Genomic DNA, 18,381 nt, shown 5'->3' with positions numbered 1-18,381 from the left:
GGGTCCTAGTCTCGAGTCATTAGCAATCACTTGGCCGAAAAACAATTTACGTAGTTAAAACTAACAGGTTCGGTTTTTGAAATCGATTTGGACCCAAACCGGTCCCAAACCGACCCTATCAGTTCGAAATGGGTCGGGTTTTCAAGCCTCCAAACCGGTTCGGGTTTGACCAAAAACTGATTTGGCTCAACACCCCTCCAAACCGGTTTGGATCGGGTACAGGTCGGGCCCAAAACCGAAAAATGCCCACGGCTAGTTGTAGATAATTAACGTAAAATGTTAATGAAGATATATTTAAAAAATAAATTAGTGGAATTTAATCATTAAAAGTATTTTAGACAATTTACCTCGTAACTTTAAATAAATGGGTTTTTTTTTAATTAGATAGTATGGATATATATAGGGATCAATACATTTATATAAGACTGTTAGATACCTAAAATTAGGTGTTGAACACTAACATACTAATTTTTTAATTCATAAGATTCATGTGGGCCACAAATTTATTCGTCAAATAAGAAATATTAAAGTATTAGTATGTGAGAAGTTCCACACCTAAGCTTAGATGTCAGACAATCTTATATTCATTTTTCCTATATATATATAGTGTAAGGTTCATGTAAGAACTATTCATATATGATAATAGGTAATTTTTAAATATAATTTGATGGTTCATATGTGAATGAATATGTTCATATATAACTATTCTCATATGAACATAAATTATAATTTAAAAATTTTTATGGTTCTTTCCATTCAAATGGTTTTGATTTTAAAAAGAGTCGGTCATTGGTATCCTCCACCTAAAAAGAATTAATTAGTTATTTAATTTAACTTCTATGAAATGAAAGTTTAATGAATAATTATTAATTCTATTGTATTATTTAAATTAATATAAAAAATTTATACTACTGTAGCTCATGTGACATGTAAAGTTACATTGGTGATCACGTGCAGCGTGCTACTTCCCCTCGCTATCTGTCTTTTTCGAATTTAAAATTAAGACTTTTTCTTAAATTCTTCCTTATTATTTTAGCTGAAATTAAAGATATAAAAAACATTTATAGAAAGTGAAAATCAAATCAAAACATAAACCCCGAAAAAAAAAAACAACTTGAAGCTTTCAATTTAACTTAGATATAATTCATTCATCAAAATTTCAAAAACATGGTGGTATGTCAATGGTAATTATCGAGTTGTGATTCAATCAACTACCAAGATACTCGTAAAAATAACTTATCTTCTTTTTTTTCCCAAATTGATTTGATTTGACTCGATTCAATTTGTGACTCTATATAACTATTGTGGTATCTTAAAAAATCAAAATTCTATATTAGAAAAATTAAGTTAATCTTGAATTTTAATTAAGTCAGTTATAATACATTAGGTTCATGCATCAAGACGTTAGCCAATTCATCTATATTTAAAACCTATTGTACTATTCAGTTAAACAAAAGAAAAAACATAATTTTAGTCACAAATTAACTTTTTGTAACATGGCTTCCCATTTAAGCAACTTTATGTCACTGAGTTGGCAACATTCCAACCATTAAAAGAATAGGAAAAAACCAAATTATTTCATGACAATAATAGCACCGTTAATACGTACATTATAAGTTAATGATATTTAATAAATAATCACTCCAAACAAAAACAATGTGTCATCACGAAAACATATCCACTTTTAGTTTAAACCATTATGGTTATAGATGATTAAATTCACCATATCGAATTTCTTTCTATTAAAAACGAGTAAATTGTTGCATATATCTATACTACCTAATAAAACAAATCTACCCCCTATTAATTATTTATGTCTTTGAAATACCTTATTTGCCCTTAGATATTTTTTATTCCCATAATACCCTCTCCACCTTAAAATCAGGCACGCTCCAACCAGTGTCTTTCTTTTGTAACCCGCAATTTTGTTAACGTTGATATGAAAATTACTACCATCAACAGTTGTCACTTCCGTCAACCGCCGCAGTCACTCATTCCCATGCGGTAGAGAAAGAATGAGACAAAACAACAGATTCATAACAGGTCGCCGCTGCATTGCATGGGTATCCATCTAGTAACTCTAAGATAAAAGAGACCCGAATAACTTATTTTGTTTTTAAAATAACTTACAGTTCATGATACGAGTAGTAATAATGAAGCTTTCATTTTTTTAAAAAGATCCACTATGGTAATCTAAGATGTTTGCCTTCGTCTTTCGATTCAAACATATATGAACACTTCTTGGATATACATTTACGGATTGTTACATTGGTTTGTGTTATTAGATGAAATTAATTAAAAATAAAAATGATCATAATAATATTAAAATGAATGTGACAGTTCCTGTAAGATGGAAATTCTTCTTAAGCAAATCCTCCTAGGGATCAGTTAATTAATATTTTCTCCTTCTAAGAAGAGTAATTTAATAAAGATTAATTCAATAAAGTCACGCTCCTCCTTTTTATTTTAATCAATAAAATAAAAGAATGTACTTAAACTTAAGATCGGCCAGATAAAAAGATGCCTTACTAAGTTAACATATACAAATTTCTATTTAAAAACATCTGGATGTATCATATGCTAAGGTGGGTTACTTTGGTATCTTAAGCCAACTGTATATATTGATTGTGACAAAGGAAAAAAGTTGTTTTTTCTTATAGTTCTAACTTCAAACATCCTATCAATAATATTGCTACCAACCATCGAAGTTATAAGTTTGATCTATATATAAGAAATTAACTACTAAAATAACATATATAATAACTAGTCATTTTACATACTTCATATATAAGAAAAGGTCCATCATTGCTTTTACTAGAAATCTAAACGATACAGAAAAGTTATCTATTTTGTTGTTTATGGATACTATTCTTAACATTACATGCTAGATAAGAGTAGCGAGTATGGTCATCGACACCGAGCCCCGACACCAACATGGCTACTTGGCACCAAACTACCAAACACCCCCATCCCCTCTAGATCTTACCATCGTATCGGTATTTTTATTCTTTTTTTTTTCTTTTACTTTTTCTTTCTTTTATTATTTATAAATGTAGTTTAAAATAACCTACGACCCAAAACATACATTGTTTATATGTTGTACATAAGGAAGTTCATAATTTTCTTAATTATAATGCATATATGATAGCATTATTTGTATACATTTGCATTAAAAAAGTTCCATCCGACGCATATCTTTCGCCTTCCAACTTTACGATCTGCCCTTTTTGGCTGTTTCCAACGACTCCAAACAAAAAAATATATATATATATATTTTTTACATTTAGTTAGTTTACTAATTAGTATTTTTACTTGTTTTTGAGTTTTTTTGGTAAAGGATCAATATATTTTTAATTATATTTTATGTTTATTAATTTATAAAAATTTTATAAAATAAAAATAATAAAAAGTTGTTGAAAAGTGTCATATGAAGCCTCCAAAAGGTAATCTTACTCCCACAAAAAGGAGAGACATTTTCTTGAGATGGAATCATCATATGATAAAAGACATCCCGATGTGTTGGTGTTTCACTCTCAATAGTCTAAAATGGCACAAAATAAGCTTCCATCTTATACAAGTTAAGTATCTCAAATCTTTTAAATCAATATTTCTCCAATTGCTAACATTAGCACTTTTAAGTATCTTATCTAATATTGTAAAAAGATATATAGAAATAAAAGAACTCAAGGTTTATAAAAGCTTAATCTATGTTCTATAATTATCACAATTTATAAGAAGAGTCAACAACTAACTTCATTTTTTAGGTCTAATTTAACCTTTGATTTTTTTCATATGATGAGTTTTATTGTTCGTCTAAATAATAATTATATAACAAAAACTTAAAAGATTTTAATGCTAAGATGACAACTTTAATTGCACCCACAGTACTTGCTATAGTTTTCTACTATTAAACACACATTTTGAGTTTGTTTGTGCTACAAGTTTTAGCTTAATCATTAAAGAAGAAAATGAAAAGATTTAAACAATTTATGTGAGGCTCAACTTTTGATAATTGGATAAAAAGGTGTGGATGATAGTGAGTGTGATACACCTTGAATTGCGGGGAGAGTCACGTGCTAGAGAAACCGTAAAGAAAGTGGAGATGCTCACGTGGCCAACTCACGCCGAGATGTTGTCCCCCTTGTCCCGCAATTTATGGCGTTTTCCGTATTCTTCATGAAACAAAACAAAATAATTTTAGTTGTTACTTGTGTTGTTAAGTGCTTATAAAGAAAATTAAATAAATAATATGAGTTTATACTTTGCAAAAGAAACAATAAAAAAAATATGATTTTATGAAGTTAATTAATTTATGAATATGCCACCTTGAATTTTATTATTATTTCTTTCAAAGAAATTAATTTATTTTTCTACCACAAAACTACAACGATAAGAGTGGGTTTAAAACCATTCATTCCACGAGATATGAAGTTTCCTACACCCGATAGAATCCTATACAAACCATTGTGACACACAATTGAATCAGAAAGGAAGCTCGACCGATTTTGGCCCGGGGCGAAAACTTGGTCATTTCGATACTAAACCAAGCCATGCAAAATAAGATTGCTTCAATGCAAAGCTTCTTACTAGACTTGAGATATGCATATCATCAATACACTCGAGAGCTTCTGCCAAAGAATTAGCTTGCAACAACCAAGGGATCGGATATCAATCCATCCAATAATAAGATGCCATAATTCATTAGTAATACTACACAACAGAAAAAGATGGTGTGTAGTTCATTGTATCTTCAGAACAAAGCGGACACAATACCGAAAGGATGTCAACTTTTGTTAGCAAGATTGTTCCGAGTAGGAAGGCGGTCAAGTAAAAGTCTACCCAATAAAAATGTTAATCGTTTTAGGCATAAGATTGTTCCACCTTGTCCTATACTTGCATTTTTATTTTTGGATCCCCATATATCTTACTAAATCATCATAGCATATCAGGGATGAGCGAAAAAACCGAAAATCGGTACCGATGGGTATTCGGTTTCGGTATCGGTTATTGATTTAGGACAAGTTCGGTATCGGTACTATTTGGTTCGGTACTGGAAACCGAATATGAATACCGATTTACTTCGTAAACATCTAGTACGAGTATTAGACTGTATTGGTTTTCTTACATGTACTAATTTATTAATTGTTATATTTATATACTATTACATCTCTTTAAAAGCATACTGATTCATGATATGTAATACTACAAGTTCTTGATTTGATGCACTCGTGAGTTATGTGTTAACTGTTAAGTCTTCTACTCCTCATTATTGCGTTCATTTTTTAAAATATAGCAATGATACTACCATTTTGTTGTATTATTACTATTATATTAGTCCAGATAGTAGATATAAGAACAAAGAAACTAATGTTTTCTTTAGCAAAATTTTGTTGTATTGAAATTTGCTCACAATGTGTTTAACTCAAAATTTTGCATCCTTTGAATTTCTTATGGTACTACCATTTCATTGTGCATCAAAGTGGTTGAACTTTCGGTTAAACTTAGCTTTTGTGAAAAATCGGTACTAATTTGGTACAAAACCGATATACCGAGACTGGTACAGGTACTGAACCGGTACCGTATCCATATATTCGGTACGGTATTCGGTTCTTAGTTTTGATTGTTTTTGGTTTCGGTATTAATCGGTTTCGGTGGTACCCTGTACCGAAACCATCCCTATAGCATACACATAGTTTACAATTACAATTCCATATTCAGGTGAATGCATGTTTATATATCGCATAGCTAGCTTGATCTAACCGGCCATTTCCTCATGACATATTTACAAATAGCTATATTTTCTAGAAATTACAACTGAGTTTCAACTTACGATATATCATGTCGACGACTTCACATCTTCGAAAATGTACACTAATACTATTAGATATATTTTCGTGTGTAACACGCAAAATAATAATCTAGTTATATCATGGGATTGATCAGTATTGTAAAACAAATATTAAAGTAAAATAAGTAAGATAATATCTTGACTCTTGGATTATGGTTAAATTGATGCACGAATATTCACGAAGCAATTGATGCACGGTAATTTTCGTTGAAGAGAAACCTATTTTTTTTATCTGTTTTATTTTAATACTTATTTTATTTTACCTAAAACCATAATATCATATACAACCGTATATATTTTATATAATAAAATATTATATAATAGTCATTGTGTTTTGTATATTTAAAAATTGTTAGATCAATATCACCTACTCTTCATAGTTATACTTTTTAACTTAAATTAAATTTGTCATCCAAAGTAATTGGTGGTCCGAACATTTAAATTACGGTTAAGTCACTTGATAAACAATGTACTTTCTCTTATTTACATGGTTGCCCATTGAACAGGATTATTGATGTGTATCACCCATATACTTTTCAAATATTTACATGATTGACCAAGTGCTGACCTGATGACCTGCTATAACAGGTTAATCTCTATTTACATGATTTGCTCATTGAACTGGATGACTAATGTATTTTTCCTCATTTACATGGTTGCCCATTAAAGTGAATTATTAGTATATATCACCAACATAATTTTCTATTTTTTACTTGATTGACCAAATGTTGACCTAATGACCTACAATAACATGTTAAACTCTATATTTATTTTTTATTTTTCCAGAAATTATTTTCATCATCTTCATCAATTTTTCAGGCGAAAATTCCGGTAAAAATTCTGGCAACCATGTTCTTTCGTTCCAAATTGACCTAAACGTCCATAAACTTGGTCATACTGGGTCGTCAGTTCAGAAATTTAGGTGATACTGGACTTTAAATATCTTCAGGCGGGTTTTTATTGATTAAAAAGAAAAGTAAAATCTTAGAGTACGGGTCATAACGGATTGAGTTGATTGCTGGGTTATTAAAGCTTCCAAGGTTGAAGATTATAGAGTAATTTATATTGCTAGTACAATTATATTATTATGATATTATTAAAAATATAAACATATCTACTATATGCTTGTACAGTTATTATATAATATTATAATATAGTTGTATAATAAATTTTTATGGAAAATTCATGAAGAGGATGAAGCAGAAATTAATAAATTTATGAAAAAATAAAAATAGGGATTAACTTGTTATTGTAGGTCATCAGGTCAAAAGTTGGTCAACCATGTAAAAATTAGAAAAGTTTGTGGGTGATGTATATTAATTATTCAGTTCAATAGGTAACCATATAAATGAGGGAAAATTCATTACTAATCTAGTTCAATGGGCAACCATGTAAATAGAGATTAACTTGTTATAGAAAGTCATCAGGTCAGCCGTTGGTTAACCATATAAAAAATTAAAAAGTATATGGGTGATAAATGTATCAATAAACCAGTTCAATGGGCAATTATTTAAATGAGAGAAAGTAAATTATTTATCCAATGACTTGACTTTTTAAATTAATAAAAAATATAGGACACTACTAAATGTTGGAATTTTGTACAGTATCTGAATATAAAAGGAAAAAGAAAATGAATATAAAATGTGATATTGAGTCCATTAAAAGGGATAGGTGACATCACGTGGTTAGCGATTCGAGTCGTAGGCCATAGCCACTAGTTGGTTTGGCGGAGGCGTTGCGCCGCTCTCTCTTTCACGTGACCACCACTCACGTGGGTCATCTTCTAGATATGCATTTTAACTTTATATGTTTTTTTTCTTTTTATCGTAATTTTCTTCACAAAATTCTATTTTTCCTTGATGTATGTTAATATGATATTATCGACTGTTACAGGCGTTTCACAATCAATATGATATATACTCGCATGGAATAAGATAATTATGTAATATTATAGTTAAATGGACATGGAACAAGAATGTTAATGGTATATTGGTTTAGTGGTTTTAAGCTCTAAATTGTTAAGGTATATATAATAATTAATAACCATTGATGGTCTTATGACAAGGAGTCATGTTCTTCCACAAGAAATATTAATTTTAAGTTATGTTTTAGATAAATATTTTGGGAGAGGCTCAAAATGGTTGAAATCAATTATGGGAAAAAATGTTATCAAACCATTACATCCGAGTTAAAAAATTGCTCGCCATCCTTGAGTAATCCAAACGGAGAACACGGTCACCAAGGCGTACAATACAAATATCAGTTCATAACAAAATAATATATAAACTCATCATCATGACTTTGAAAGTTTGAGACCAGTAAAGGGCTAATTCTTGATGTGGAAATTGGCACGTATTCTTTCTTTCTTTTTGCCCTTTTGCAATATTATAATGGGTTTACATTAGCCCATTTAAGTGGGTTCATAACTTCATATTGCTTATGGGTTTACTTCAGACATATGTTAGCTCATGGGCTCATAAAAATAAGTAATTCTATTCCCTGTATGTTGACCCTACATCATGAACATATCGTACGTCTTAGGATATTCACAAATTCTTTATTAGACAAAAAACAAAGACTACACTTTTAGTATAGACGATCAAAATTAGAGTAAAAAAAGAGTATATTGGTATTTTTCATTAATAGAATTTTGAGACATATGATTATAAAAAGTATGAAAGATCCACGTTTTGGTCTTTAAAGAGTACACATTTTAACTACAAGGCGTAATGGTTGTATATATCTTTTCCGAGAAGTTTCTTTATTGAACAGACATCAACTAATTAACAAACCACAACCTTGCAATTTAGTGATTCTAGTTAGAATAAACAAGCGTGTAATTCACACCAATAATAATAAAGTGGAATCTCTTGTCCTAATTGAAGTAAATCATAAGTATACAAAAAGTTCGATGTCGACATTAAAATCACCAACTAGCTAGCTAGCTATGAATCAAGGCGGTTGAGATAACATATCCTGTCGTATGTATGTGTCGATCGGCTCCCCATGTTTGTTTTCATCTACCTTTTTATGCACAGGGCCAACGGCCGAGTGTTTCTTGTTTGTATTTGTATGTGGATTATAATATTATGTAATAATTGAATTATGTGTATGTATATCATATTAGTTGTATTGTAATGTAAGAGTTTTAAACTTTTAATCAGTAGTGTTAAAATTTTGTCAAAGGGTGGTTAGTTGCATGTAATTTAAAAGTATAGAAAAAAACATACTCATGTTTCTTTTTAATTAAAACATTGAAAAAGATAAAAAAAAAAATATATATATATATATGTTAATGTCATTAATTAAAGATAGTCCGTGTATATATTATAAATATATCAAAAACTTCATTTATTTTTATAAACCATGCTTTAACGTTATTTTCATAATTGAAAACAGAAAAAAGACAATAATACAAAATTAGTTGATATAACCGAGCTAATTATAAAAGTGAGAAAAATTTGATACAAAAAACTATTAATTAAATTTAGATTGTAAAACTATACTCGATCCGTATTATTTATTTAATCATGAAATTTTAAAGATCCAATAAAAAAATAATTTCTTTTATAATTTATATGTATATATATCATCATGCAATAATATATGGATTAAGATACACGCAAGAAAAAACTTTTGTTTTATTCCAATTACGAGTAATATTAAATTTTCATATGCAATATGTTATATGTAGTCGATCACTAGTCAACGTGGCAGTGTAATGTGTGCAAACTGGTCCATTATTTCTTACTTTATCATCATAAAGACATAAACCATATTCGTCTAGACTCGTCTTTAATCAAATAAACGTAAAGCGTAAGCCATTACATCACTCTAAGATGATGTATATAGGAAACCTTTTTTTCTTCTTTACAAAAACATTTAATCCTGTTTTTAGCATATAAATATCAAAGCATTCCTTACCACATAACATCCAACTATCTTTCAAAAAATTAAACATGACACAATCAACAAAAAACACACATCTATTAGTCTACCCGTTCTCTGGCTCGGGCCATATCATCCCATTACTCGACCTCACTCACCTCCTCCTCGACCGCGGCTTGACCATCACGATAGTCGTCATCACGGCTAACCTCTCCCTTATCGAACCTCTCGTTTCGTCGTACCCCACGTCACTACACAAACTTCTTTTCCCTGAACCCGAAATAAGCCCAGCCCCTCATCCCCTTATTGGCAAAGTTATTTCCTCACAAAAACTTTTTCAGCCCATTGTTAAATGGTTTGAAACTCACCCTTCTCCACCGGTAGCCATTGTTTCGGATTTCTTTCTTGGGTGGACTAATGAACTTGCAAACCATTTAGGTATTCGACGTATAGTTTTTTCGCCTTCTGGTGCTCTTGGTTCTTCCATTTTTCATGCATTATGGCGGGACGTGGGTGAGATTAATGCTAGAAATGACAATGGAGATGAAAATTTTGTGGTTTCTTTTACGGAAATCCCCAATGTACCCGAATTGAAGTGGTGGCAGCTGTCACTATCGCATTTTTATAAAAAGGGAGATCCGGATATGGAATCTTTTAGGGATGGAATGATGGCTAATATGAAAAGTTGGGGAATTATATATAACACATTTGAAGAGATGGAAGGTGTTTATATTGATCATATCCAGAAACAAGTGGGCCATGATCGGGTTTGGGCCATAGGCCCATTACTTCCTGATGAACATGGCCCATTGGTTAGCACTGGACGTGGTGGGTCCAGTGCAGTGTCACCTGATGACCTTTTCAGGTGGTTGGACAGGAAGTCAGATGACTCTGTCGTGTATATATGCTTTGGGAGCCGATTTACATTAAGTGAGAAGCAAATGAGTTCATTAGCAAGTGCACTCGAGCTTAGTAAAGTTAACTTTATTTTGTGTGTGAAGGCAAGTGATTCGAGCTTTATCCCAAGTGGGTTTATAGATCGGGTTGGTGATCGTGGGTTTATAGTCAAAGGTTGGGCCCCGCAGTTGGCGATTTTAAGAAATCGAGCCGTAGGGTCCTTTGTGACTCATTGTGGATGGAACTCGACTTTGGAAGGAGTTGCGGCAGGTGTAATGATGATGACATGGTCAATGGGTGCTGACCAGTACGCAAATGCTAAGCTATTGGTTGACCAGCTGGGTGTTGGGTTAAGGGTTTGTGAAGGTGGACCTGAGAGCGTTCCTGACCCAGGCAAGTTGGCTCAGTTGTTGGATGAGTCATCAAGTGTTGATAGACCCGAGCGAGTTAAAGTTAAGGAGCTAAGCCAAGCAGCGACTAAGGCGGTCAAAGACGGAACATCTAGAAGGGATTTGGACATGTTCACCAGGCTTCTATCTGAGCTATAAGATAAAATTTATCTTTTTAGAGCTTCAAATTCAAATGTGCCAATCTACATCCAAATCTTGTTAACATGGACCACCTATGTCCAGAATTGACATATTGTTGGGAAAAAAAGGCCAACTATTTTAGGATAAACAAAAAAACATTACAAGTATCCAAAATTCAATATATCTATATACCTTAAATATTAAAACTAAAAAGTACACAATGTTAATAGAACAACCTGACCTAACCAGAAAGCGTGTTAGCTTACCTGATCGACTCGCTCGTTCTTGCAACCTATTCTTTCTAGTTTTGCAACATCTTTATTAGCTTGGCCCGTTGTGTTTTAACTGCATGAGTTGTTGGTCAATTAGTCAACCCGACCTGGCCCTTAAAAAACAATTTTAGCAGGAAATTCTGTAATGAATATGAAGTGTATCAGAATTTGCCAACTGATTAGAACATTGGCTCATATGACCCAACCAATTAATTTTACTTGTATTAAAGACTTGACCCATATGACCCATGAAATTCCACACAAATACACATGTTCTACTTGGTCATATTCATACAAGAGAGCATATTTAGTGCAGAATCATTTTAATCTGGCAACATTTTCTACCATACTCAAAAACAAAGAAATTCCAGTGATATGAGTACCTCACTAATATCAAGTATAAACTGTGTAGCTTATTTTTAACAGCTAAACACTGTTTTGCTGAATGCTATTTCTTCAATAATAAAAAGACAATATAATGATATATCGATAAGACAGTTACTGTGTCGCTTATTTCTTCATGCCAGTTACTGCAATAATAACATAACATTAGGTTTCACTTACATTATGAAACAAAACAACTAAATCATTTAAAATGACATAGAGAAAGCAAAGACAATACAATGATATATCGATAAGACACTTCATGAGTCTAAAAACGCACCATAATCAGTATTAACAAGCCCAACAGCTTCACTAGTTTGATTTTGATCATCTAATATTCTAGTGTACCAGCTACTAATCAGTACTGGCTCACTGAAACTGTTTTATATTTTCTTAGTAGTAACACATTTGTATGAATGTATACTTTTGTGGCCCTGCTTTTATCTATGGCGCAGGACCCCCATAATCCATGAGACGACCCGTTAACATACTAACATGAGAATCATTGGAAACCCATGAGATGTAATCAAGGGTTAACAAGGGAAGGCGACACTATATTATCAGCAACTTCTTTCTCTTTGGATGTGACAGGAGGCTCGTATGAATTGTTGTGGACAGGTCACCGAACCATTGACATAACCAAAAGAGTCCATTTTTAATCAGGAATGGTTGCAACATGGTTTTCTAAAAACCATAGTTGGTAGGAAACATAGTAAACCCAAACTAATGGGAGTTATGGTAAAATTCAAGTGGTAACTGGCTAACTATCAATACACGAATTGGACAAAAAATAAGTTACATACTTACAATGAACAAAACTGAATTTGGTTACACACAAACTACATTCATGCATAGTTTGTTACATTTCAATGCATTAAGGTCTTTCCGTAAGAAATTGCTCCCAGAATACGTCATTTATTTTAGTTATCTCTGATGTTAACTCGCGTTCTGATTTATGTTGATCAGGTTCTACTCCATCTATAAAAAATAAGGACTTTCGCTGCATAGAATCTGAAGAGTGAATGTTATACACTATCTTGTTCTGCATCTCATCGAAATTACGCTTCAATTGTTTTGTCCCGTTTGAAGGTTCACCTCCTGTTGTCACTCCTTCATTCATTCCTGCTTGTCGTTGCTGTGTCATATATCATTACATGCAAATCGAGAGAATCCCAATTTAGCATATATATCTATATCTATACAATCTTATAAAGCATTTTGCCCTTTTTTAAAATCTCAAAAGATAATTTGAACTAGCTAAATTACCCTCCTTCTTTATTCACTAATTTAAACATTTTTACCTAATATACCTATAATACCCTTAAATCACAACCACTCATTTTTTTCTCCCTCCTCAAATCTCAACCACTCATTTTTTTTTTTTCTCCTGCATAAACCATTTTATTTCTCTAATTTATTCAAAATCTTTTATCTCAAAAACCGTATATCGATAAATTATAAAAATTGTATGGGTGTTCTTAAAATTTCATGCTCTTTCATTAGAGATGTCATTCGATATACTTTCGACGAATTTTTAAATCCAAGTACGGAGCCCGTACGGCTAAGGCATTTGGCTATTACACTCTTTGACTTATCACCTCCTATGACCTGTCACCCCACCATCTCACCGCCGCATTTTGCGGGTACTATTGCTCTTATATATAAATACTCAATACAAGTTAAAATTCAACTTACATGGAATTCCAATGCTTTTTCAAGTTCCTGTATCAACAAAATAATAATTCAGGGATGATCAAGGAAAAAAAAGGGAGTATAATATCATTTTAGTATATGCACACAAGGGAATCTTTAGATGTTCAACAAGTCTAAAGCTACCTCAAGTTTCTTTACCACCGTACGCATTGAAGGCCTTCGTTTGCGATTATTCAGCAAGCATTGAAATGCAATCTTTGAAAACTTATTTAGAGAATCCGAGTCAATCTGGCCCTTCAATGCAGGATCCATGATCTCATCTATTTTCCCTATCTTGCAGTAGCGTTGGGCCAATGGAGGTAGAAACCGGTGTTCATTGTTTACATTTAAAAAGCACATCCTCCCGCATAAAATTTCAAACAAAACGACACCAAATGAATAGACATCTGATTCTTTTGTAAGAATCCCTGAACTAATATATATCGGATCACAATAACCATGTGTTCCAGAAGCATTAGTAATGAGAAAAGTGTCTTTCTCGTTAGCACGACCTAATTTTGATAGCCCAAGATCTGAAACCATCGCTTTCCAATTTCGATCCAACAAAACATTTGCACTTTTTATGTCCCTGTGGATAACTCTTTCATTCATTGCAACTTCGTTATGAAGATAATTCAATCCACGGGCTGCGTTGACGCATATATTGATCCGTTGCTTCCATGTCAGTTTAGATCTGTTTTCAGCAGTACTTAAGTACTTGTCTAGGCTTCCGTGTTCTGCGTACTCATAAACGAGGATTTTCTCATTGTCTTGTTCTCAAAAACCGATGAGGGGGATAAGGTTTGGGTGTTTATAACGAGTGAGCATTTGAATCTCTGTTAAAAACTCCTTAAACCCTTGACCGGAAACGTTACCATCTAGTCGCTTAACAGCGACAGTTATAAGTTTACCAAAAAGTAAGAGTTGTCCTTTGTAAACCAAACCATATCCACCCTTTCCAATAAGTGCAGTGAAGTTTTTAGTGGCTTCTTTAATATCTCCAAAGGGTATCCTGAGGCTTTCCAACTCTCCAAGAAATGGCATATTTTTGAAAAATTGAGAAAACATAAATTAAATGGCTATAATCATGGTTAAGAATGAGAAAACAAGTAAGTATTAACAAAGTTGATGCTTGAAATTTGAAAGTCAATGGTTATGAATGTAGGAACCTTCTCATCCATTTCCTTCTCAATAATGTATAGAAAACGCGTTTGTGTCACTAATTGAATATTTTATCATATTAATCCTTCTGCATCAACTCACTACCCTTTATTTGTTCACAAGGTTACATTTATTACGGTAAAAACGGAACTTAACCAATACTTCATGAGTCTAAAGACCCACCATATTCACTTATTCAGTATTAACAAACCCAACAGGTTCACTAGTTTGATCGTGATCATCTAATAAACCAGGACCGGCTATTAATCACTATTTCGCCTTCATATGCTTCATTATCAAAACTGTAGAGAAATGCCTATTAGTAACACCAATAAATTTACGTTGGACTGCTTCTCGATTGATCTTCGTCATCAGATTGTTAACATTTTTAAGACCAAGGTTACAAGTACCCTAATTAGTATATTTCTGCAAATTTCGCTGCCAAATCATGCGGTTTATCAATTGACAAGTCCCCTGGCTTCAAATTTCACATCTCTACCAATGTACTGCAACAATCTACCTTAGGTAGACCTTGTGGTTTATTGATACAACTGCAGTCATTATGAAATACAGACTGCAATCTGAGGGATAACATTACAATATGGAGAATATATAATCAGTCAATAAAACAATGCACGACAAAATGTTCACAGTACAGGGGAAGGTCAGATACAGAGTCGTCAGAATCGGGATGGACAACAGATGGAGGAAATGAAAATAACAGCTAATATTTCATATAACTACCGTGAATCAGTTCCATTCCGGAACAAACATCTTAGATATTCGGAAACTTCCATACATTTCTAATCTGCAATACGGATCACAAGACACGAATGCTACACAAGTACACACGCTCCACTAGTTTATGAAGTTCATACAAGAGAGCATATTTACTGAAGAACCTTTTCAAATTCCAGTAATCTGAGTACCTCATTAAGATCAAGTATAAACTGTGGAACGTATTTTCATCAGCTAAACACTGTTTCTCTGATTACTATCCAACGCGTTCTTCATTTCAGTTACTGCAACAATATAAACCAAGTACACAAAACTTTGGTTTCACTTATATTATGAAACAATACGACTAAATTTTCTAAAAATGGCATTAGAGAAAGCAGCAACAATCTCATATCAATCAGAATTATAGAAGTACAAGTGACAAACAGTGTAGGAATCCAAAAGATTAAGTTTAACCTGATAAGTTGAAATGGCCTTCACCATATTTTGGTTTGCCCTGTTGACGTCTCAAATGCAGAAGGAGGTGAAGTAGACATGAAGGCGTCAACATTAGATGATCCAGTTACTTGTCAACTACTTGGAGAGACTTCAAGTGGTGCCAGATTGTGTTGTACTGATGCTCATTTCAGATTCTACACATCATTTTAATAAGGCTTCTAATGTCTAGTCTGCCGGAAGATACGTAGTCTATAGGGCAGTTGCATATTTTTAGTTGAATCCTACTGTTGTGTTTTATCTATAAATAGGTGGCTATGTAATCATGTATTGCATGCACCAAAACAGTATTGAATAAACACAGGAGTTCTTAGCATTCATATTATTCTGCATTGCAATTTTCGTTTATATTTCAGTTCTAATACCATCATCTTCCACTTGTCTACAAGGCTCCTAGATTTCTTTTGAATGTCTGAATTTTGGTGACTGCGTAAATGATTCACATTTTTCCCCACATTAGACATCTGTAGAGCATGAAGATTCACAGGCAATACATCGAGTGCATGAAGTAAAGCAAAAAGAAATTCCTCAATGGAATTGTTACTCCATTTGATACTAGTACCATCACCAATCTTTCCCGTATTGACCTCCTGAAGCCACTCATCTAAAACATGTACACCCCTGCTCTCTACAAACTGAATGAGACAGTTTTTGTTACCAGTAACTGAAATAACATCAGCAAGCATAACTCGGCGAGCTATATGCACGTTTTCTTTACAACTTTCAAGTTTCATGACCTGTATTAACTTTTCAACCCCTTCAACATCTACCAAACCACCGTTATCAGTAAATTTAGCTATCTCCCAATTAAACAGGTGTTCTGATTTAGGTTGATCAGGTTCTACTTTATCTGCTTCAAACAAGGACTCTCGCTGCATAGAATCTGAAATGTGAATGTCATGCACTCTCTTTGTAGTCTTCACCATTGTTGAAATGAAGTTGTTCTGCATGTCATCTAAACTACGCTTAAACTGTTTTGCCCTGTTTGGAGGCTCACCTCCTGTTGGCACTGCTCCGCCCATTACTGTTTGTGTTTTACCTAATAACTGGTCTGTGTCTTGTCGTTGCTGTGTCAAATAACATTACATACAAATCAAGAGAACTTCAATTTAGCATTATATAAACATGAAGGTATCTTTAAATTTTCAAACAAATTTAACTCTGAACTTACTTGGAATTCTAATGCTTTTTCAAGTTCCTATACCCACAAAAAAATAAATAAATCAGAGATGATCAAGGAAAAAAAAGAGACTATAAATTCATTATAGCATATGCATAAAAGGGAAACTTTAGATGTTAAACAAGTTTAAAGCTACCTCAAGTTTCTTCACCACCGTACGCATCGAGGGCCTTCGTTTGCGATTATTATGCAAGCATTGAGATGCAATCTTTGAGAACTTAATTAAAGAATCTGAGTCAATCTGGTTTTTCAATGCGGGATCAATAATCTCATCTATTTTCCCTATCTTGCAGTAGCGTTGGGCCAATGGAGGTAGAAACCGGTGTTCATTGTGTACATTTAAAAAGCACAGCCTCCCACATAGTATTTCAAACATAACGACACCAAAGGAATAGACATCTGATTCTTTTGTAAGGATCCCTGAACTAATATATACCGGATCACAATAACCATGTGTTCCAGAAGCATTAGTAATGAGAAATGTGTCTTTCTCATTAGCACGGCCTAATTTTGATAGCCCAAGATCTGAAATCATTGCTTTCCAATTTCGATCCAACAAAACATTTGCACTTTTAATATCTCTGTGGATAACTCTTTCATTTGTTGCAACTCCGTTATGAAGATAATTGACACCACGAGCTGTGTTGACGCATATATTGATCCGTTGCCCCCATGTCAGTTTAGATCTTTTTTCAGCAGCACTTAAGTACTTGTCCAGACTTCCACGTTCGGCGTGCTCATAAATGAGGATTTTCTCATTGTCTTGGTCGCAAAAACCGATGAGGGGGATGAGGTTTGGGTGTTTATAACGAGTGAGCATGTAAATCTCTGTTAAAAACTCCTTAAACCCTTGACCGGAAACGGTATTATCTAAGCGCTTAATGGCAACAGTGTTAAGTTTACCAGAAAGCAAGAGTTCTCCTCTGTAAACCAAGCCATATCCACCCTTTCCAATAACTGTAGTGAAGTTTTTAGTGGCTTCTTTAATATCAGCAAAGGGTATCCTAAGGCTCTCTAACTCATTAAGTAAGGACATCTTAATTTATTTGTAGGAAAAGAAATAATACCTAGAAAAGAGGCAGCAGCAAAGTTGATGCTTGAAGGGCAATCATTTTTCAGAGAACAAAAAAGTATATTAACTAAAACAAAAAAAAATACATCAAGCTGTTTAATTTAATCAGGTTCAAACAAGAACAGAGCTTGCTTTTTTCTTTTTGACATCTTCCTAATGCAAACAATACCCAACTGTTTTTCTTTGATGTCAATATTAGCCCTCTACTTTATCTAATAAACATT

The 18,381-nt window shown here is 32.9% G+C and overlaps 3 protein-coding genes across 3 annotated transcripts; 1 reads left to right on the top strand and 2 right to left on the bottom strand.

Moving 5' to 3' along the window:
• Nucleotides 1–9,807: 9,807 nt before the first annotated feature.
• Nucleotides 9,808–11,181, top strand: LOC122610634 (UDP-glycosyltransferase 89B2-like). Its single transcript, XM_043783605.1, has one exon. It carries the CDS (start codon nt 9,808–9,810, stop codon nt 11,179–11,181), a length of 1,374 nt encoding a protein of 457 aa, XP_043639540.1.
• A 1,417-nt stretch (nt 11,182–12,598) lies between these two features.
• LOC122580077 (probable receptor-like protein kinase At5g59700) lies at nt 12,599–14,630 on the bottom strand. The gene is made up of 3 exons (XM_043752346.1): nt 13,656–14,630; nt 13,515–13,541; nt 12,599–12,954 (listed from the first exon to the last, which is right to left on the bottom strand). The coding sequence occupies exons 1-3, from the start codon at nt 14,121–14,123 to the stop codon at nt 12,694–12,696; spliced, it is 756 nt and encodes a 251-aa protein (XP_043608281.1). The 5' UTR covers nt 14,124–14,630; the 3' UTR covers nt 12,599–12,693.
• Nucleotides 14,631–15,642: 1,012 nt separating this feature from the next.
• Nucleotides 15,643–18,121, bottom strand: LOC122610633 (probable receptor-like protein kinase At5g59700). The gene is made up of 4 exons (XM_043783604.1): nt 17,222–18,121; nt 17,077–17,103; nt 15,867–16,972; nt 15,643–15,694 (listed from the first exon to the last, which is right to left on the bottom strand). Exons 1-3 carry the CDS (start codon nt 18,119–18,121, stop codon nt 16,223–16,225), a joined length of 1,677 nt encoding a protein of 558 aa, XP_043639539.1. The 3' UTR covers nt 15,643–15,694; nt 15,867–16,222.
• Between the last annotated feature and the right edge of the window lie 260 nt (nt 18,122–18,381).

Source organism: Erigeron canadensis, chromosome 8, assembly GCF_010389155.1.
Source record: "Erigeron canadensis isolate Cc75 chromosome 8, C_canadensis_v1, whole genome shotgun sequence".
Classification (NCBI taxonomy): Eukaryota; Viridiplantae; Streptophyta; class Magnoliopsida; order Asterales; family Asteraceae; genus Erigeron; species Erigeron canadensis.
The sequence above is the reverse complement of the archived record's forward strand: the minus strand, read 5'-3'. Positions and strand labels throughout refer to the sequence as shown.

Coding starts and splice junctions, on each gene's coding strand:
- LOC122610633 (XM_043783604.1), bottom strand. CDS start 18,121: ATGTCCTTACTTAATGAGTTAGAGAGCCTTAGGATACCCTTTGCTGAT. Junction 17,104..17,221: donor CGGTGGTGAAGAAACTTGAG/GTAGCTTTAAAC, acceptor TTGTGGGTATAG/GAACTTGAAAAAGCATTAGA. Junction 16,973..17,076: donor AAAAAGCATTAGAATTCCAA/GTAAGTTCAGAG, acceptor TATTTGACACAG/CAACGACAAGACACAGACCA.
- LOC122610634 (XM_043783605.1), top strand. CDS start 9,808: ATGACACAATCAACAAAAAACACACATCTATTAGTCTACCCGTTCTCT.
- LOC122580077 (XM_043752346.1), bottom strand. CDS start 14,123: ATGAATGAAAGAGTTATCCACAGGGACATAAAAAGTGCAAATGTTTTG. Junction 13,542..13,655: donor CGGTGGTAAAGAAACTTGAG/GTAGCTTTAGAC, acceptor TTGTTGATACAG/GAACTTGAAAAAGCATTGGA. Junction 12,955..13,514: donor AAAAAGCATTGGAATTCCAT/GTAAGTTGAATT, acceptor TATATGACACAG/CAACGACAAGCAGGAATGAA.